The sequence below is a fragment of the Zingiber officinale genome, chromosome 8B, assembly GCF_018446385.1.
Source record: "Zingiber officinale cultivar Zhangliang chromosome 8B, Zo_v1.1, whole genome shotgun sequence".
In the NCBI taxonomy this organism is placed as follows: domain Eukaryota; kingdom Viridiplantae; phylum Streptophyta; class Magnoliopsida; order Zingiberales; family Zingiberaceae; genus Zingiber; species Zingiber officinale.
In genome coordinates this window covers 109553907-109575987 of record NC_056001.1, presented here as the reverse complement: position 1 = coordinate 109575987, position 22081 = coordinate 109553907, and the positions used below count along the sequence as shown (strand labels likewise).

The 22081-nt window shown below is 37.0% G+C and overlaps 3 protein-coding genes and 2 long non-coding RNA genes across 7 annotated transcripts; 4 read left to right on the top strand and 1 right to left on the bottom strand.

Annotated features, from left to right (window-relative positions):
- The first annotated feature begins 1272 nt into the window (after positions 1–1272).
- Positions 1273–2388, top strand: LOC122014172 (transcription termination factor MTERF8, chloroplastic-like). Its single transcript, XM_042570351.1, has one exon. The coding sequence runs from the start codon at positions 1273–1275 to the stop codon at positions 2386–2388; it is 1116 nt and encodes a 371-aa protein (XP_042426285.1).
- A 7553-nt stretch (positions 2389–9941) lies between these two features.
- Positions 9942–11828, top strand: LOC122014255. 3 transcript variants are annotated; one of them, XR_006120622.1, is made up of 3 exons: positions 9942–10260; positions 11176–11361; positions 11439–11828. It is a non-coding gene; the product is annotated as an uncharacterized LOC122014255 (long non-coding RNA). The 3 variants fall into 3 exon arrangements; XR_006120623.1 differs by lacking the exon at positions 9942–10260 and adding an exon at positions 10267–10678; XR_006120621.1 differs by lacking the exon at positions 9942–10260 and adding an exon at positions 10267–10682.
- Positions 11829–12837: 1009 nt separating this feature from the next.
- LOC122015914 lies at positions 12838–15069 on the bottom strand. Its single transcript, XR_006121007.1, has 3 exons — positions 14774–15069; positions 13166–13236; positions 12838–13090 (listed from the first exon to the last, which is right to left on the bottom strand). It is a non-coding gene; the product is annotated as an uncharacterized LOC122015914 (long non-coding RNA).
- Positions 15070–15236: 167 nt separating this feature from the next.
- On the top strand, positions 15237–16352 carry LOC122014171 (transcription termination factor MTERF8, chloroplastic-like). The gene has a single exon (XM_042570350.1). It carries the CDS (start codon positions 15237–15239, stop codon positions 16350–16352), a length of 1116 nt encoding a protein of 371 aa, XP_042426284.1.
- A 2441-nt stretch (positions 16353–18793) lies between these two features.
- On the top strand, positions 18794–20169 carry LOC122016674 (transcription termination factor MTERF8, chloroplastic-like). Its single transcript, XM_042574055.1, has one exon. It carries the CDS (start codon positions 19200–19202, stop codon positions 19959–19961), a length of 762 nt encoding a protein of 253 aa, XP_042429989.1. The 5' UTR covers positions 18794–19199; the 3' UTR covers positions 19962–20169.
- The last annotated feature ends 1912 nt before the right edge of the window (positions 20170–22081 follow it).

Genomic DNA, 22081 nt, shown 5'->3' with positions numbered 1-22081 from the left:
ATAGTTTTAAGCTTCCAAAATGTAAAAGGCTTCTCCGCCTTCAGAGAAGAAGATTCTTCAGTGCGTTTTTTCTTACTACCTTGGATTAACAACCTTCTTGGTTGTAACCAAGCAAATAGCTAAGTCTCTTTTCGTTTCTGTTAATTTATCTGTTATTATTTTACTATTGCATTTTTGAGTTGAAAGCACGAGGAGGGTATACTTTATTTTTCAAGCAATTCACCCCCCTCTTGCCGGCCTCCGCTGCACCAACATAATCAAACATGTTTAGGTCAATTAGTGAGTTTTGGTTAAAATCTACTGATGGATTTAGGTTAATTGGATTTATGCAAACTCCAAATAACTACGACGGGTTGAGCAATGAGAAGGTAGATATGGTATCAAACCAAAATTTTGATCAACAAAGAAAGTGGACCTGATATGATCGCATATCCAGCCCAATGTGCTGTTACCTACCATATCAACCTAACTTGTATGTAACGTCTAGCTGAAATCTAGCAACACATATGCACCTTGCAAACTAATTAAGTGATGAAGTACATCATATTACATGTGTTGTTTAATATTTATTCTCCACACATCCAATGACACCATCAACACGATTTTTTTCATCACCCTTTGCTACAAAAGTGAATTTTTTAGACGTAACCTATTTTACAATAGTAAACTTCTACATACATTGATAAATTTTTATCTATCTTCTTTTATTAATTTTATTCTTGTTAGAAGTTTGTCATTCAACATCAAGGATATTAATCGTTGTTGTCCTTTGAACTCGTCTCGTGCAATCCCACTGATCATCACGACGTATGATAAGTAGAGTTCATGATCATTTTATGTTTATAAGACTAGGAAGTAGGTAGAGGAATGGAGGAAGAGAGAGAGTGAGAACATGTGTAGTCGAATCATATATTCATTTAAAATTAAAAAAATGATTTAAATGCTTGAAAAATGAAGAATGAGAAGCGGCGGTTGACGGCGGGAGGGTTAAAAGGGAAATTACAAAAAAAATTTTATGCACCATTTGTACAAAGAGAACACCCCTACGCGGTGATTCAAGTAGGGTTTTATGGTCAGTCTTTTGGGGCGTAAATCTTCAGTCTCTGTGTAACTCACCTCACCTATCACATGTTAGTTCAGGATATTATGATTTACCTCTTTGGCCTTGAGTCGGGTGCGACAAAAACACCGGGGGCGAGCGATTTTACCTTTTGCGGTTTTACGGGATCGATTTAAGTCGTCCCTACGGTTGTCCTTTGACGCGCCGACGCGATGCTTCACTCACTGGTCCGCCGCCATGCGCTCCCTCCGTCGACGCAACTCCGTTGCGTCTACTTCTCCACCGGCACAGCCGTCTCCTCCTTAGGCACTACCGCTTCTCCCGATCCCCATTTCATGGTTGAGTACCTCGTGAATACATGCGGGTTCTCCGCCGACGACGCTTCCAAGGTCTCAAAGTCGCTACCCTGCTTTCAGTCCACCGAGAAGCCCGATGCTGTTCTTGGATTCTTCAGATCTCATGGCCTTGATGGTGCTAATCTCAGAAAGATAATATCTCGGAGGCCAGGATTTCTCTGCGGGGATGTGGAGAACAGTCTCGCTCCAAAGTTTAAAATTTTGCGCGACATGGGGTTATCTGAGTCCGACATCGCCAATGCCGTTTTGCGGCACCCCTTCATTCTCTACCTCGACGCCCAGAACGCGCTTCTCCCCAGATTGAAGGTTTGGGAAAGTTTATTTGGATCGAAGGAGATCCTCCTCAGGAATCTCCGGGGCTCTAATAGGTTTATGAGCACCAGCATTGAGAAAGTGGTACGCCCTAACTTGAACTTCTTACGGGATGAATGTGGTATTCCTGAAGACCGGGTTTCTCGTGTCATTAAAAGGCGCCCCGGCTTCATCGTTCAGAATCCTGAATCCCTCCGGGCTTTGGTAGATAGAGCTGAGGAGCTTGGAGTTCCTCGAGGATCTGGAATGTTCCTCTGGATTCTTGATGTACTGCAAGGGGTGAGCACGGAAAAATTTGAGGCCCAACTCAAGCTCATGAACAATTTTGGTTGGTCGAACTCGGATTTCATTACTGCAATCAAGAAACACCCACGCTTTTTACTCCTTTCCATAGAGTCATTGCAGAAAAAGATGGAATTTTTGGTCAATGTTGTTGGAATTTCACCTTCAGACGTTGCTCACCGCCCGGTACCTTTAGTGCTATGTTTGGAAAAGAGGTTAATTCCTCGATTTCGTGTGATGGAGATATTGAAAGCTGAAGGGTTATGGAAGTCGACAAACAAGTTACGTGTATTTTTCTCATCATCTGGTCCAAAATTTTTGAAGCAGTATGTGCTCCCTTATGAAGATAAATTACCCAAACTGCGTGAAGTCTTGTGAGTTGTAGCTGGGTTCAAAGGGAATAATCCAAACTGCTAATGAATGCAAGATTTACATAGGTTTGATTTTCATGACTGGATAAGCAATGATATTGAACCAATTTTGTCCTAGTTTTCATATGGTTTACTTGCCATATTCATATTCTAGCCATGAGGATGTTAGGTTTTCTGAGTTCCATTTTGCAATCGGATTGAGTTGAAATGGATTTCTTGTAGTACCTTATCTGTTGAACTCCTTCCAATGAGAAGATATTTGTCGTTTAGAATCATTAAAGGAGATTTTTTCCCCCTTTGACAAGCAGAGTTGGATTTAAGTCTGAAAACAATACTCATCTGCCAAGATTACAGAGAAACCATTTTTAATTTTCATATTCTGTATCATACATGGCGTTGTTGCTGTAGACATGAGAATGTTAGTCTTTCTGAGTTCCATTTTGAAACTTGATTGAGTTAAAAAGGATTTGTTGAGCAAGCAGAGTCAGATGTATGCTGCTGGGCTACACTATCCATCTGCAAGGTCATAGAGAACCCAATTTCTTTCAAATTAGTTGTAACATCAATCGTTTTAATACTTTTAAAAGTTGAAGGAGCTTGAAGCCATGTGAGTTGTAGCTGAGTTTGAAGGAATAACCAACAGCTGAAGGGTTTATTTGTGTATGAGTTTCTTTTCAATGATATTGAACCATTCTTGCTCTAGTTTCTCATATAGTTTGCTTATTACTTTCCTAGTTCGTCAATTATAAAGGTAACTGCTAATGTAAACATGAGGATGCTATATTTATACAAAATTCCTTTTTTTACAACCTGTTTGACTTGCAAAGCGCTTATTTAGGAACTTGTCAGTTGAACTCCTCGCACAGGAAAAGACATAGTGTCTTTTAAATTGTAAAAAAGTGATTTTTTTTTCTTTTTTCTTCTAGCAAAATTTGGCTCATGTTGTAGTGCAGTGATATGTGCCAAGGTTAGTGAAAAATCACTTTCCTTCTATTCGAGTTAGAAGCTTCTTTGTCCAGCTTCATTGAAAGTGTCACTCTTAAATTTCCTTGTTTGTTAACACAAAAATTACAGTCTATTTCTGAATGTTGTCAATTGCTAATTCTTACATACGTGTGAAGAGTATTGTTTGCCTGTGATGAGTTTCTTTTCTAGAATAAGCAATGATATTGAACAATTCTTGTTCTAGTTTCTCATATGGTTTACTTTACAGTGACATCTGCCAAGGTTAGTGAGAAATCACTTTCCTTCTATTCCAGCAAAGTTTGGTTCATGTTGAGCATCATTGAACGTGTCACTCGTATTATGTCATAGAGTCGGTCACCTACATAAGTTTCCTTGTTTGTTAACACAAATTACAGTCTATTTCTGAATGTTGTAAATTACAAATTCTTACATATATGCGAAGCACTGTTTGCTTGAGATTCTTCTTGTATAGAAATTTAAATTGTAAATCGATCATAAAAATCTTATACTAGCTGGGACAATCGCCAAGGCAGTTTTGTTGGGTGATTTACCCTCTGCTGCTTCTGCAAGCTACTCTTTTTAAAGAGGTATTTTTTTTCTATCTTTTACCTTCTTATTGTTTAAATTCTTTAATTTTATGTGCCTATCTACAAGTTGTTTTATTGGATTTATAAAGCTGGATAATCTATTTTATGTGTTATGTTTTTTTTATGGCAATTTGATAAAATTTGATTTATGTATAAACAAGATTAGTTGAATCAATCAGAATTGAAACAAAACTTGTAATATTAGAGCAAAAGCTGATATCATTCACCTCCTTAGCATTTTTGGTCTCATGGCTAGATATGACACGGAGTGTATTTTATCTTAGTACAACGATCTTTTGCCTAACGAGATTAGGCACCTAATGAGAGTTACTTTAATGATGTGATTTACCATCTATATAATTTTGCACAGTGTTCATTGTTTTAAAAAATTACATCTATTGCTCCGACGGGCATCCTGCAGTGGTTAAGGTATAGTAGAACTAAGGGCATCTCCAATGTAAGGTTTATGAGAGGTTTGTAAAATTTAAAAAGCTGAATAAAAAGTCTTGAACCATTGTAGAGATGAGATTTAAGGTTTGTAATTTAAGAGCAGTAGTGAAAATACAAACTTATTCTTTTGTCTCGAATTTTATACAATATGTATGAAGTCATGCAACTCATCTTATGAATTGGATCATAAGAAAGCACATTTAGAGTTTTAACCATTGATGATATTTCAATGAGCTTCCATATTATTGATGTGACATATTAAGATCTTGAAAAAAACTCATTTAGAACTCTAATCATTAGAAATGCTTTAAAAATAGGTTTGGTTCGATCATCTGTTGGTACATGTGTTGGCCTTGAATTTAGTGGAAAAACTTAGATAGATGGTTGTGGGCACAAGTACCTATGGTGTAAAAGGTCCATTAATTTATTTTCATGAATGAAGTATTGATTCAGGATTGAATGGTGTAGGGCAAAGACAGCAGGGTTTAAATAGTTAGATTTTAAAAAAAAACCATTTTCTCTAAATAATCATCTTATTTTTTTTTAGAATTGTTGTGTATAACAGTATGCTTCATGACCATAATTTGTAGAATCGCGATTCTATGCAGGATTGATTTAGGGTCAGGATCGGATCGGTCAGGATCGGATCGTAGAATCGTACGATCCTACCAAAAACCCTTAAAATTTTATCATACATGATTAATAATTAGAAAAAATACCTAAAAAACTCATTTACATATAAATAAATAACTAACTTTGTATATATATGCAATTATTTACACTCAACACATCAAATTACATTACTACATGTACAAATTTAAATTAACTTGTAATTCAACTATCATTCTCGCATAGTAATAATATTTATATTTTCATATCATAAAATGAAAGAATATAAAATATCTATTAACACAATAATAATAACACATACAATGTCAAAAATATTTCCTTGATTTATAAGATAATTCAATTTAAATGTCAACAAAGCATCTAACGTATATAACAGAAGTTATTGAATCCTTTGATTCAAATATGAATGCCGGAAATAATCTTCTAAAGACTGGTTGATGTCACACAATACTAGACAATAGACATCCAAAAACTTATTATTTTGAGAAAAATAAATGACAGAATATTATTGATAAAAAAATTAACTCAAAAATAATTAAACATATATTTAAATAATTTAAAACTCTAATAAGATGAAAAAAAGATAATGGTTAAGGATAAACTTTGAAATTTATTAAAAATTTCTGAACGAGCTTTAATTTGATATATTATAGGCCTCGTGGTTCAATCCGAGTCAAAAGTTATGACCTCTCAAAGCTTCCACCGATCCTGCTCCGATTCTACCAATTCAGCTCCGATCTACCGATCCTACCGATCCTGCTGCGATCCTACTGCAAAAACGATTCTGCACGATCCTGGATCGATTTTGGGTTTCCGGATCGTAGGATCGTACGATCCTACGATCCGGATCGCGATTTTGCAAACTATGTTCATGACATTTTGAGCATTTTATATGACATTAATTTATTTTTTTAAATGGCCACCAACCTTTATCATTATCTTTTCATTTAGGAATGGTACTTCAAAATCTCCATCCATAATGACTACTATTAATTACTTTGGCTCCCGGATTATAATGTAGCGATAGGGTATTCAGATTATCATCTAGGTATTTGTTATTTGAGCCCCAATTATAGGTATGTAAACGAGCTGAACCGAGCCGAACAGTATTAAGCTCGAGCTCAGCTCGTTTAAGTTATATTCAGGCTCGAGCTCGGCTAGAGCTCGAATCGAGCTTTTATCACAAGGTTCGAGCTTGGCTTGTTTTTGAATTATCAAGCTCGCGAACAGTTCGAGCTCGGTTCGTTATTAGCTCGATTATCAAAGTTAACGAGTCTAACTCATTTTCGGGCTCGTTTAGAGTTCATTTTTGACTCGTTTTAGAGCTCGTTTTTTGATCATTTTAAGGCTCGTTTTAGATTTTATTTTTTTGCTTGTTTTAGAGCTCGTTTTTTGACTCGGTTTAAGGCTCATTTTTTTGGCTCGCAAGCCTGTAAATGAATATGTTTGCGAGCTCACGAGCCGAATATCCTTAAGCTCGAGCTCGGTTCGATAAAACTGTCGAGCTCGAAATCGAGCTTGAGCTCGGCTCGATAAGATAAACGAACGAACTCGAACGAGCTTTTTACCGAATCGAGTTCCGAATAGCTCACGAACCGTTTGGTTCATTTATATCCCTACCTAGTTATGATAAATTTGTAGGATTTTTTTTTTCTCAAATGAGACACACAACTAAAGGATACTGGGTGACTGCTCGCTGCGAGCACTTCCTAATTTACTTTGATGACCGGTGGAAAACTTCCATGAGACCGGGTCGGGCTCCCGAGACTTGACGTTACCCAATCTGATTAATCATTTTTTTTATTACGATTAATTACTTTTATTATCTTAAAGCAAATCAAACTTCTCTTAATATTCGGCTCCACACCCGCCTCTCTAATATTTCTGAGTATCTTCCAACTCCGACTTCACTTCTTGAGCATCATATAAGTCTGATTGTACAACTCCGACTTCACTTCTTGGTGCTACCTTACAAGACCTCCGTATAAAATCCAATCTCCTTCCTTGTGGGCTTAACCTAGCTTGGTTACAATTGTAGATTTTTACATAGTATTATTAGTTACTCTTTGCACTAGTTTGATGGTGCGTTATAAGAGCATTATCAGATACTTTATTCAAAGATTTTATCGTAAATTTTAAATATGATAGTTAAAAAAATCTTTGCATCAACTATTCTATCCATTCATTAAATTATATATTTTGAATCGTACATCTCTAAATTTAAAGAATGGATAATATTTTCTAAACATTATAGAGAAGAGAGCATAAATAAGGAAGTTGATATATGGTGTATTGAAAAATTATTATCCAAATTTAATAAATTAACTTTTTATCCTAAATTAGCATTTTGAATGGTGAAACGGGTTTGGATGCTCTAAACTAAGTCTGAATATAAAATCCGAATGGCCATGCATTCATTAATCACTCATTTGAAGGCTGCCGATGTAATTCGGATAGGCAGTCGAGTTAGTTTGGGCTTATAAATGCACAACTGAGTTAAGGATTTGAAAGACTGTCGACATGATTCAGGCTAGGCTGCCGATGCAATTTGAGCTTAGACTGCGGACTCAGTTTGGATTTGGATTTATAAATGTGCGATTGAGTCAAGGACTTGGAAAGTTATCGACTCGGGATTGGACTTTTGAATACCTCCCTTCAACTCAATAGATATAATACCTTCTCATCTTTTCCTCGATATTACAAATATTATCTACATTCATCTCGGCATAATAGATATTATACCTTCATATCTTTTTTTCAACATCACAAATATCATATATCCACGTCTACCTCAATATAATAGACATCATATATTCATATTTTCACATGGTGAGCCCATTTGGACTGAACTTTAGACTGTATAAATTTGGATAGTAAGTTCTTTAATTTGTATTCATTATGAAAATGCAGAGTTTACCAGCATGTTAATTTGTTAATGCAAAAGAAAGCAGAGGTAAGAGTTTAGGAACCCGAACCTCTTCCTGGCCTTCTGCTCTTATCTTTTCCTCCATGGACAATGATCCATGACAATCTTACAACTTTCAAGGAGAATCCTTAGTTGTTTACTCCCTGTTGGCGATGCATAAATTTTGCTCGCTGCAATGGCCATTGCAAAATTTACAGCAAAAAAACTCTTTGTCTGTCCTTGTACCAGCGGCTGGAGCAGAAGGCCAGTGACTCGCGTGCCTCGAAACTGAGGGCATGGTCGCCTGATCAAGCGGAAGCAAAGAGGGGATAGTCCAACACTATACAATGATAAGGTTAGATCAGAGCCTGAGTACTCTGGCCTCCTGGATCTCTCGAGCCTCCCGGATCCAAAATTACTCGAGCCTTCCGACTCCATGACTACTTAAATCTCCCGGTCTCTCAGCCATTTAAGATAATGAGTCATTTCAGCAAAATAATAATCATCGTATAAATCTTGATTATTTTAGAAGAAAGATAACATTATGAATAAATCTTATATTATTTAAGGAATTAAATAATAACAACATGAGAATTGGAACAAAATAAAAAAAATTATGAATCTCGATTATTTTAAGAAAAAGACAACATAAATAAATCTTACATTGTTTAAAAAATTAAATAGCGATCATATGAAGATTAGAATGAATTGAAAAGGTCTACTTTCACTCTATAAAAGATAGTCTTGTTCAATCTCCAAGGTACACATATATATACACATTACTATGTATATTGGAATCTTAATATTTATTTTCTTCACCCTCTAATTTGAATGTCAGAGTTGCTACGCGGAGAACCCTTAGCTGTCATTCTAACGCTTTTCTTGTTATTTCTCTTCATCAAGGTCTTTAACCACAATATCATCCTCATTGTCATCCGGTGATTGGAGATTAAATTGACAACTAAATCAATTTACTAGTTATTCATTTGTTGGCGCTCGTAGGTAGGATCAACACTGATTACGGCAGCACACGAATAGTCACGGAGACGGGAGATGGAGAAGAATGGTTACTTGCGGAAGAGGTGATGGTTACATTTTGGAGAAAAAGGAGAGCGTCTTTAAATCAGACTTTGAGATCAAGTTACATTTCGATTTTCACCAAACTAACTATACATGTTTTTCAAAAAACTTTATTATTATTAGTTTTTTTGAATTTTATGTTTTTCTCTATTTTTTTAAAGTTTACATTTTTTTTTTAATTTATGTTTTTTTTATTTTAGTTTTTTTTAAAAGTTTTAAGTTTAGGTTTTTTTTAGTTTATGGTTATTTTTAATTTTTACGTTTTTTTAATTTAAGTTTTTTTTAAGTTTATGATTTTTTTCTTTAATTTTTTATGTTTACGATTTTTTTTTGAATTGACCGTTTTTAAATTTTTCTTTATTTTTTTTTTAATTATGGTCTTTTTTAAAATAAATTTTGTATTATAAAAAATTAGACTTCTATCGGATTGTATAATTTTCTTTACAAGGAGTGTCGTTCTTCTGATGAATTTCTAGTTGAACCAGATAATGAAATTTTATCATCCTTACCAGAGCAAGTTTATGGTGTCAATTGCTTTGATACTCAAGAACAACAACGAGTAAATGTCAATGCATGGAGAGATACAATAGCGAATCGAATGTATATATTGGCAATTTTTCTTTCTCACAAATCTACAAGTTTTCATGAAAAAATTTATAAATATTTGTAAAAGTCTTGTAAAAAAGTCTATAGAACTTCATAAATTTTTTTTCATAATTATGTAAGATTTTATACAAGTCAATAAAAATCATTCAAATTGATTGAATTCATTCTACCTTATAAGACCACAACATCAAATCCAAAATGAGGGGGGGGGGGGGGGGGGGGGGGGGGGAGGGGGGTGGTGAAGTTGACTGGAAGCTGGGTATCAATTTACAGCGCGGATCCTCTGGTCCCTCCCTGCCCTGATCCCTCCCTGGACCACAAAACACTTATAAAAAGTTGAATCACGTGGTTTGCACGTGCACAGAGCAGGGCAGAAAACGCAGCAACAGCGCCCTAACCTCACGTCTCGCGCCCCGACACCTTCTCCGGCATCCCTGAGAGCGGAGACCCTCCTGTGACCTCCCTGAGCAGAACCAGCGATCCGCCGGCGACGACCCTCTTCTCCTACTCCTCCGAGCCCTCGCCCTCTCTCAAAATCCTCGACCTCTGCCGCCGTTAGACCTCCCTGAGCAGAACCCAGCGATCAGCCGGCGACGACCCTCTTCTCCTACTCCTCCGAGCCCTCGACCTCTGCCGACCTTAGGGCTTATTTGCGGTACGATTTTACCCTAATCTCAGATAACAAGTTTTGGTATTTCTGTCCCGTTAGCATAAAATGATTCTGTTGAACTGTATGGGTTGATGAATCTTTGGTTTTGGTATTGAGCTGAAAATACCTCTTTGGTATTTCTGTCCCGTTACAGTTAAAAAATGGTTTTATTAGGAAGCATTAGCACCAAATTATATAGCATTCAAATTCTGCTAGTTAATAGAAATTAACAAGCTGGGCTAATTATATACTTTTGTAAATGTTACAAGCATACATGAAAACTCACTAACCTTCTCAGGTTGTAATGATCTTAGATAATCCAACAAATCATTCTTTTCCTCTCCAACAAACTGTTGCATCTGCAAGGCAGAATTTCTCCTCTTGATATCACGCAGCTCCGCTGGATGAATCAACAAGTTTCTGTGTAGGTACATGAATTGCTTGATGAATGTTGTCCATTTATGCTTGTTTGTAAACTCAAGTCACATGCAATTGCGTTATCAATTTTTGGGATTCTTCCAATCTTTGGTTTTGTAGGATAGATAAAAGAAGTGCGCCGGATCAATTTCTTTATTTCACACTTCAAAAAGCTTTTGGTATCAAATTATTTGAAGAGAAAATAATAATCTGCCTTTGCGTTTTCATTATTATGTCTTTTGGATGCTTAATTTGGTTTTTGTAGTAGTGTGATGCTTATTTTTGCATCACGTTTACTCTCATCTAAGCTTCTTTGATGTCATCTTATAGATGCTGTACAATAAATAATGTTATTAATGTGTTTGCAAAGTTTAGATATAGTTTAAATAATTTCAACAAAGGATAGAGGCATTTATGCATGTTGGGGGATGCTGTTAGCTTTCTCGTAGAAATTTATACGCTTTAATCAAATTTATGTCTTTTTCATAAATTGGTGTTGTTTAGGTAAAATGAAAGAAAAATCATGACAGCCGGCTCATCATCAGCATCATCTTTCACTCGACGACACATGAACGACGAGCAATGTGAAGCTCCCCACATATTATGTTATCGTGGGTTACGAGCTATTCTCCAGACATCATGGACGGAATCCAACCCAGGACGCGATTTTTTTCATGTCCAAATTTTAGAGTAAGTTTTCATTATACCAATATGGTGTTGTGAGTTTATTAATTATTGAGTTTTGATTAAGTTTATTTGAAATTCAGGAAAGGGAATGTGGCTTTTTCTTATGGCATGACCCAGAACTGTTAGAGAGAAGTAAGACAATTATTAATGAGTTGAAGAGGAATAATAAAAATTAAAGTTACAGATTAGTAAATTGGAGAAAAGTATTAGCTACAAGGGTGCTGTTGAATACAATGATGTTCTTGATGATGAGAATAACAATCATGTAATTATGCAGTTCAATGACGAAATATATTCATTGAATAGGAAATTTGGAGTTGCTATCGTTGTAGTTATATGTACCTAGATTGTGATGATGTGGATGTGGTTGATGTAACTTATTTTGTGATGTAACTTGACATTTGGATGTAACTCTAAGTGATGTAACTTGTTTTGTTATACAAAGTGAACTAGTTCTGTTATGATTTTTATAGTGGTTTGTTATGCATTTTGATGTAACCTTACTAATGAGACTTGCTCAGTTAGTAGCTAAATTATCAAGTTCTGTTATGATTTTTATAATAGTTTGTTATGCATTTTGATGTAACCTTACTAATGAGACTTGCTCAGTTAGTAGCTAAATTATCATGCCTCTCAGTTGTTAGGAGGTTGCCATACCATTAAAGGAAGAGCACAAATTGTTCCTTGTAAGGGCACTGATTCCACTTCACAAGCCAAGGTGTGTTGCAATGTACCATCAGCAGTTATCGTATTGCATAACACAACTTGTCGAGAGGGATTGCAAACTTGCTGATACTGTTGTTAGGGGCTTACTGAAATATTGGCCTCTTATAAACAGTGCAAAAGAAGTTTTGTTCTTGGCAGCCTGCAGATTTCCAGCAATTTATGATTCCGTTGTTCCAAAAGATTGCTCGATGCTTGAACAGTTCTCACTTTCAGAAAGATTCATTTCTTCGTCTAGATATTCTTCTAGGTTGTTGTTATAATGGTGTCATGCGTAGTAAGCTCATCTGTATTCGATAACTTCATCGATATGATTGGGCATGACACATCTACATGTCATTCATTTAGTCAGGAGAATCAAAATTGCTTAAGCTCACATTGCCAGTTCTATCAATCTATCATAACTTAAGCCGAGGTCATGCTCGAAATACAGAAGTTTTCGCATACATGACAAGAATTGAATGTCAACAGCTAGTCTGTGTTAGTCTTTGTGAATCACTTCATTACTTCCTTACCTTGAACTTAAGCAGCTTGTACTTCTAAGATAAAAGAAATAACCTACCCACCCTGTAATATACAAATCAGTAGCGATAAAGTTAAATTTTATTCTCAGTGATTTCTTCTCGACAAAATTCAAGTATTTTTTTCCTCAAACAACTGTCAACAACGGCTTTTAAGACTTGCAAGCAACTACTAAGTGTTTTGCCACAATTAAGAGAAACTTTCTGACTTGTATCTTGCACTTCGAAACATTCATCAAATAAAAAGTTTTCAATCTTTAGAAAATGACAATATTTTTCAAACAAAATGTAAACACATCTCCATTGCCAAGAGGGGATGCAACAATTTAGAAAGTTATGTAAGAGTTTTCAGAAAATTTATGAAAGCTTAAAATGTTTAACAGGTAGTTCAATCTCAGCGTTGTCTTCTTTTTTCGGTGTGGATCTATAGTAACAAGCATGAGGACCAGTTGGACAAAAGCCAAAATGACTCCCAAAGCATTTGGAACCTGTCAAGAAAGGAAATCATATTAATAGATTAACTAGCATTTTAAGTGCACATATAAATAGACATAGACACATACGAGATCGTTGATGTCTAAGGGGAGGATGCCGCAGGAGGTGGTCCAGCAAACTGCACAAATGAGAATTGCACCTATAACAATAAACAATTGTTAATTATTAAAATTCCAACTATAGGGGTCAATACGTATCTTATCCTTCCATAAAACTTTATGTTGAATATGCAAGACTATAATACTATTATAAATATCATATCAATACTATTAAGTTGCCCAGCACTCTAAGCATAAACTTGGTAGGTAGTACCACAATAGTATAAAAGTTCCAAGATACTACAATCAATCAACTTTAAATAAAGCTTGATGCTGCAAGTTCCTCAAGCAATAGAAGAATCTAATAAAAGAATAGAATCAACAAACATGTACAAATATATAATCCTATATCAAGTAAAATTGAAACCAAACAAGATCAGCAAACATGTATGATAAGATACGTATAAGGTTGTGGTCTATCCTGCCCGGTGTCAGAAGAAAATATACACCTACAAGGTAGTTTGTCATCATAGTGTTAGCAGACAGCATTTAACAAAATAACTAGATACATTTACTTTATTTGCTACAATGAGCATGTGGAGTGTGTTTGTTGTACTTATAGTTATCCAATCCAAATTTATATTATAGAAATGGAAAAGTTCAAATTGTGTAATTGTACCTTGTATCTATTTTCTTTATACTTTACCTTAGTTGCCGTGGAAGGATCCTATTCGGTGTCTTAGCATTAGCATCAAATCTACATTATGACATGTAGCTGTGTAATTCTTTATTAACTTTGGACCATGGCATATTGTGATTAACTTTTTCAGATGTAGACTGTTAGAGACAGCACACACAAATGAATCTACAATTTGCTATGATATTAGATATTATATAAATGGCCAAGTTATGTGTGTGCTTGGGGCATGAGAGAAGAACTATTGAATTTTAGTTACCAAACCATTTCCTTTAGCTCACATACAATAAACCAACACCAATATCACAATCACTGTCATAAAATCACCTTCACTTGGAGCTCCTTCATAAGATCGGGAGTCAGCAAAATTGAAACCAAACAAGATTGCCAATTAAATATCTGTAAATCATATTTTGCTAATTTCACAAGACACTAAGCCAAGTATATCTGTAAACCATATTTTGCTAATTTCATGAACCGATGATCCATTAATCTCCATGATTATGGTTTTCTGTGTGCTTTTGTACTTTTACAGGAGCTGCACGATATCAAGAGGAGAAATTCTGCCTTGCAGATGCAACAGTTTGTTGGAGAGGAAAAGAATGATTTATTGGATTATCTAAGATCATTACAACCTGAGAAGGTTAGTGAGTTTTTATGTATGCTTGTAACATTTACAAAAGTGTATAATTAGCCCAGCTTGTTAATTTCTATTAACTAGCAGAATTTGGATGCTATATAATTTGGTGTTAATGCCTCATTAAAGGTATAATAAAACTCTTTTTTAACTGTAACGATGACCACAAGCTTGCATGAGTAGGTATTTTCAGCTTAATACCAAAACCAAAGATTCATCAACCCATACAGTTCAACAGAATCATTTTATGCTAACGGGACAGAAATACCAAAACTTGTTATCTGAGATTAGGGTAAAATCGTACCGCAAATAAGCCCTAAGGTCGGCAGAGGTCGAGGGCTCGGAGGAGTAGGAGAAGAGGGTCGTCGCCGGCTGATCGCTGGGTTCTGCTCAGGGAGGTCTAACGGCGGCAGAGGTCGAGGATTTTGAGAGAGGGCGAGGGCTCGGAGGAGTAGGAGAAGAGGGTCGTCGCCGGCGGATCGCTGGTTCTGCTCAGGGAGGTCACAGGAGGGTCTCCGCTCTCAGGGATGCCGGAGAAGGTGTCGGGGCGCGAGACGTGAGGTTAGGGCGTCGTTGCTGCGTTTTCTGCCCTGCTCTGTGCACGTGCAAACCACGTGATTCAACTTTTTATAAGTGTTTTGTGGTCCAGGGAGGGACCAGGGCAGGGAGGGACCAGAGGATCCGCGCTGATCAATTTAGGGTTTTACAGTTTCCCCTCTGGGTTATATTTGCGACGAACCTACCTGGTCGGACGGCGCGCCGACTCGATGCTTCACTCCCTTGTCCGCCGCCATGCACTTCTTCCACCCATGCAGCTATGTCGCGTCTTCTTATGCACAGGCACTTCCGCCTCCTCCGCTGGCGGCACTGCTTCGCCCGATCCCCACTTCATGGTCGAGTACCTCGTGGATACATGCGGGTTCTCCGCCGACGGTGCTTCCAAGGCCTCCAAGTTGCTCCCTCGTATTCAGTCCACCGAGAAGGCCGACGCCGTTCTTGGATTCTTCAGATCTCAGGGCATTGACGGTGCTAATCTGAGAAGGATAATAGCCTGGAAACCAGCATTGCTCGGCTGGGATGTGGAGACTAACCTCGCTCCAAAGTTTAAGCTTTTGCGCGAAATGGGATTATCTGAATCCGACATCATCAGTGTCCTTCGGGTGCACCCTATCGTTATCGGCTACAACAGCCAGACCACGCTTCTCCGCAGATTCAAGATTTGGGAAAGTTTATTTGGATCAAAGGAGATCCTCCTCAAGAATCTCCGGAGCAGTGGATGGTTTTTTAGCAGCAACATTGAGAATGTAGTGCACCCCAACATGAACTTCTTACGGGATGAATGTGGTATTCCTGAAGACCGGATTTCTCTTGCCATTCAAAAGCACCCCAGCTTCATCTCGCAGAATCCATATGCCCTCCGGGCTCTAGTAGATAGAGCTGACGGGATTGGAATTCCCCGAGAATCTGGTATGTTCCTCTGGATCCTTTTTGTGCTGCACGGGGTAAGCAAGGAAAAATTTGAGGCCCACGTTAAGCTCATGAATAAGTTTGGTTTGTCGAAATCAGATTTGCTTACTGCAGTCAAGAAGCATCCAACTTTTTTAAGGCTTTCCACAGAGTTATTGCAGGGAAAGATGGAATTTTTGGTCAAGGATGTTGGGATTGCACCTTTAGACATTGCTTACCACCCGAAGCCTTTAGGATTAAGTTTGGAAAAGAGGTTGATTCCTCGGTTTCGTGTGATGGAGATATTGAAATCTGAAGGCTTATGGAAGTCAACAAACAAGCTACATATATTTTTCTCATCATCTGGCCCAAATTTTTTGCAGAAGTATGTGCTCCCTTACAAAGATAAATTACCCAAACTGCTTGAAGTCATGTGAGTTGTAGCTGAGTTTTAGACATTGCTTACCACCCGAAGCCTTTAGGATTAAGTTTGGAAAGGAGGTTGATTTCTCGATTTTGTGTGATGGAGATATTGAAATTTGAAGGGTTATGGAAGTCAACAAACAAGCTACATATATTTTTCTCATCATCTGGTCCAAATTATGTGCTCCCTTACAAAGATAAATTACCCAAACTGCTGGAAGTCTTGTGAGTTGTGGCTGAGTTTGAGAGGAATAACTAACAGCTCAGTGGTTTATTTGGGTATGAGTTTCTTTTCGGGATAAGCAATGATATTGAACCATTCTTGTTCTAGTTTCTCATATGGTTTACTTGTTAGTTTCTTAGTCCTTCAATTATAAATGTAACTGCTAATGTAAACATGAGGATGCTAGGTTTTTTATTTCAAAATTCCATTTTTTTTTACATCTTGTTTGAGATGTAAAAAAAAAAAGTGTGATAAAGCTTGGTTGGTTGTTGTTGTTATCTTGTTTGACTTGCAAAACACTTATTTTAGGAAGCGCATAATAGAAGACATTGTGTCTTTTAAAATGTAAAAAAAGTGAATTTTTTTTCTGTTTTCTTCCAACAAAATTTGGTTCATGTTGCAGTGCGTGACATCTGCCAAGGCTAGTGAAAAATCATTTTCCTGTTATTCTAGTTAGAATCTTCTTTGTCCAGCTTCATTGAAAGTGCCACTCTTAAATTTCCTTGTTTGTTAACACAAAAAATACAGAGTCTATTTCTGTATGTTGCCAATTACAAATTGTTACATATATGTGAAGTATTGTTTGCCTGAGATTCTTCTCATATAGTTATTTGAACTGTGAAGTGATCATAAAGATCTTATACCACTATATATGTGGTTGTTCTCAAAAGTAGCTGTGGAAATCGCCAAGGCAGCTTTGTTAGGTGACTACATCTGATACTTAGCAGCCACTTTGACTTGGTGTTTTAAAAGCAATCTAGGCGGGCATTCGATCTATTCAACTGCTTAATCTAATACTTAGCAGCCCCTTTGACTTGGTGTTTTGTGTGCTTATTTATAAGTTGTTTGATTGAATTTATAATGCTCAATAATCTATTTAGGTATGATATTGTATTATGTTTTTTATGTTATATATAGTTTGTAAATTTGCTAATCACTAATTTACTTGAGATTTGGATTTTTTTTTTGAATGATTAACATTCTTTGATGATAATGTGTATATGGGATTTGCCTAATGTTAATTTTTTTTACGATTTAGGTTAAAAGAAATAAGAATAAAATAAAAATAAATAAAAAATTAACCTAGGTTTTGTTGCCCTTTTTCACTAACAAGAAGTTGCACTATTGGTCGAAAAATATTCGCCACCAATCCGACGTTTATCAGCTTCTCTTCATTCAATCTTTTTTGCGCAACAGAAGATCATCATGCGTTGAAGAATAAGCTACACCGTTTGATGACCGTCGCCTTTGGTTCAGACGAAGGTCACTTTCTCTGAGAACACGTGAGCACAATTTGAAGTGATCTTTGTTTCAAATGCACGTGAGAAGTACAAGTGATTTTTGAGAAAAGTAAAATGAGATATGAACCCTTGGGAGGTTACGCGATTTGGATAATCCCAAAATACCTATGAAAAATAGAGAACATTTTATAAAATAATAATATTCTTGCAAACTATTTTATATCAGTATAGCAGTTTATGTTAAATAAATGGAACCTTAAATATTTAAAGGAGCAGTTTTTTTTTTTTTTACTATTTTTTTAGGGAGGTAAACGAGTCGAATCGAGCCGAACAGTATTAGGCTCGAGCTCGGCTCGTTTAAGTTATATTCGGGCTCGAGTTCGACTCAAAATCGAATCGAGCTTTTATCACAAGGCTCGAGCTCAGCTCGTTTTAGAATTATTAAACTCGCGAACAGTTCGAACTCGGCTCGTTATTAGCTCGATTATCAAAGTTAACGAGCTTAACTCGTTAAGCAAGCTCAGGCTCGTTTTCAGAGTCATTTAGAGCTCGTTTTTGACTCGTTTTAGAATTCATTTTTTGGCTCATTTTAAAGCTCATTTTAAGGCTCGTTTTAGAACTTATTTTTTTGACTCGTTTTAGAGCTCGTTTTTTTTTGTCTCGCGAGCCTAAAAATAAACATGTTCGCGAGCTCACGAGCCGAATATCTTTAAGCTCGAGCTCGATAAAATTGTCGAATTCGAAATCGAGCTCGAGCTCGAGCTCGGCTCGATAAGATAAACGAACGAATTTGAACGAACTTTTTATCGAATCGAGCTCCGAATAACTCACGAACCGTTTAATTTATTTGCCTTCCTAATTTTTTTCTATGCATATAAGGCAAAAGTGAAATTTGTGCGTAGGGTTAAGAAAATATGAATAATATAGGGAGGATGATGTGAAATTAGCCCTGAAAACCGAAGTCAAGAGGGTTTTCAATACTTTTGCGATTTGGTCTTTGCGTGATATTCGTGACGAGCTACCTGGTCGGCCGTCGTGATGCTTCACATTCACTCCCTAGTCCGCCGCCAGGCGCTCCTTCCATCGATCCAACTCCGTCGCCTCTTCTTCTCCACCGGCGCTTTCGCCTCCTCCTCAGTCGCCACCGCTTCTCCCGATCCAAACTTCCTGGTCGAGTACCTCGTGAATACATGCGGGTTCTCCGCCAACGATGCTTCCAAGGCCTCCAAGTCGCTCCCCCGTTTTCGGTCCGCCGAGAAGGCCGACGCCGTTCTTGGATTTCTCAGATCTAAGGGCATTGAAGGAGTAATCTCAGAAAGATAATAGCTTGGAAACCAGGATTCCTCAGCTGGGATGTGGAGACGAACCTCGCTCAGAAGTTCAAAATTTTGAACGAAATGGGATTATCTGAGTCTGACGCCGGCAATGTCGTTATTCATCACCCCGTCATTCTTTCCCTCAACGTCCAGAACACGCTTGTCCCCAGATTGAAGGTTTGGGAAAGTTTATTTGGATCGAGGGAGATCCTCCTCAGAAATCTCCGGAGCTGTAATAGGTTTATGAGCACCAGCATTGAGAATGTGGTACGCCCTAACTTGAACTTCTTACGGGATGAATGTGGTATTCCTGAACACCGAGTTTCTCTTGCCATTCAAAAGCACCCCAGCTTCATCACGCAGAACCCAGATACCCTCCGGGCTCTAGTAGATAGAGCTGACGGGATTGGAATTCCCCGAGAATCTGGGATGTTCCTCTGGATCCTTTTTGTGCTGCACGGGGTCAGCAAGGAAAAATTTGAGGCCCAAGTTAAGCTCATGAACAGTTTTGGTTTGTCGAACTCAGATTTCATTACTGCAGTCAAGAAACATCCAACTTTTTTAAAGATTTCCCCAGAGTCATTGCAGGGAAAGATGGAATTTTTGGTCAAGGATGTTGGGATTGCACCTTTAGACATTGCTTACCACTCAAAGATTTTAGGTTTTAGTTTGGAAAAGAGGTTGATTCCTCGATTTCGTGTGATGGAGATATTGAAATCTGAAGGGTTATGGAAGCCAACAAGCAAGCTACATGTATTTTTCTCATCATCTGCTCCAAAATTTTTGCAGAAGTATGTGCTCCCTTACAAAGATAAATTACCCAAACTGCTTGAAGCCATGTGAGTTGTAGCTGAGTTTGAGAGGAATAACCAACAGCTTAAGGGTTTATTTGGTAATCAGTTTCTTTTCTAGATAAGCAATGATATTGAACCATTTTTGTTCTAGTTTCTCATATGGTTTACTTGTTACTTTCCTAGTCCTTCAATTATAAATGTAACTGCTAATGTAAACATGAGGATGCTAGTTTTTTCTTGCAAAGTTCCTTTTTTTTTACATCTTGTTTGATGGATAAAGCTTGGTTGGTTGTTGTTTTCTTATTTGACTTGCAAAGCACTTATTTTAGGAAGTGCAAAATAGAAGACATTGTGTCTTTTAAAATGCAAAAAAGTGTTTTTTTTTTTTTTTTCTGTTTTCTTCCAGCAAAATTTGGCTCATGTTGCCGTGCGTGATATCTGCCAAGGCTAGTGAAAAATCAGTTTCCTATTATTCTAGTTAGAAGCTTCTTTGTCCATCTTCATTGAAAGTGCCACTCTTAAATTTCCTTGTTTGTTAACACAAAAAATACAGTCTATTTCTGTATGTTGCCAATTACAAATTGTCACATATATGTGAAGCATTGTTTGCCTGAGATTCTTCTTGTATAGTTATTTGAATTATGAAGTGATCATAAAGATCTTATACCACTATATTTATGGTTGTTCTCAAACGTAGCCGAGGAAATCGCCAAGACAGCTTTGTTAGGTGACTAAATCTCATACTTAACAGCCCCTTTGACTTGGTGTTAGGTCAAGCGGCTTAGTATAAATATTAATGTAGGCTCAGGTGTACCAGATGAAACTCTTCACAAATTTAGCCTCTTTACTGTTGCAAACTGTAGTGTTCGTCCTCTTTGGAACGAGCTATATATTTTCCATTTTTTTAACCATCTTATTGCTTAAATTCATTAATTTTGTGTGCTTGTTTATAAGTTGTTTGATTGAATTTATAATGCTCAATAATCTATTTAGTTGTGATATTGTATTATGTTTTTTATGGCAATATGAAATTATATATAGTTTGTTGAATTTGCTAATCACTAATTTACTTAAGATTTGGATGTATTAAATGATTAACATTCGTTGATGATAATGTGTATATTGGATTTGTTATCCTACGGGCACTCGTACCTAATGCTATTTTTTTTAGGATTTAGAATTTAGGTTAAAAAAAATAAAAAAGTAATATTAGGTGTTATATATATACATAATTGTTATGCTACAGACTTTTGGCTACGGAATGCTGCGGACTGTCTTTGTGGTAAATCTGCGTCAAATTTTTTTATTAGATACAATTTTTTCTCAATTTGTGTCATTCTTCCTCATGTCATTCTCCTTGCCGAAAGCCTCTCGTCATGCCCTCCCTCCCCGCGACGGTCTCCCTCGTCGCACCGAACCTGCCTCCCTTGCCGCGACGGTCTCCCTCGCTGCACCGAGCCTCCCTCCCTTGCCTCTCTTGTTGCGACGGTCTCCCTCACCGCACAGAGCCTCACCGACCCTCCCTCCCTTGCTGCGACTAAGTTAGGTTTTGCTTGCTGCGCCCTCCCTCACCGCAACGAAACTAGGTTTTCCACATGCGTCCCTCCGTTGCTGCACCAAGCTAGGTTTTCCCTCGCTCACCGATCTGTCGTTCCTGTCGACAAGTTGGTCTCCCTCGTCGCCCTCGCCTCAACGCCTCAAGTTTTGTGGGTTAATACTTTGTCGATTTCCTTCTCATTTGCATTGTCCAACTTGCTCTCTCTATAGATTTCAGATGTCATGAATTTCATAGATGAAATTTTGTAACTTTATCTTTTTTTTGGATAGATATGAGCAACTGAATGAGAAATTTTCCATGAAGATCTCCCTGTTTGACTTTTTTTCCAAACTTTTTTTAATTACGTTTTTATTTTATGGATAAACATCTACTAGCATATTATTTGGACAACATGCCTTGGATTAATTCAAACAACTAGTCATATTAAACATTTGGCATTTTAATTGTTTTATCATGATAAATAACACAAGTTATTAGTTGCAAGATAATATGAATAGATTCTATAATGATTTTTAATGTTTCTAGTATCTATCTGCAAGTTACGACATGTAATATTGTTATAAAAACACAATATTATGCTAGCTTCTTGTGATAAAAACACCACATGTAAT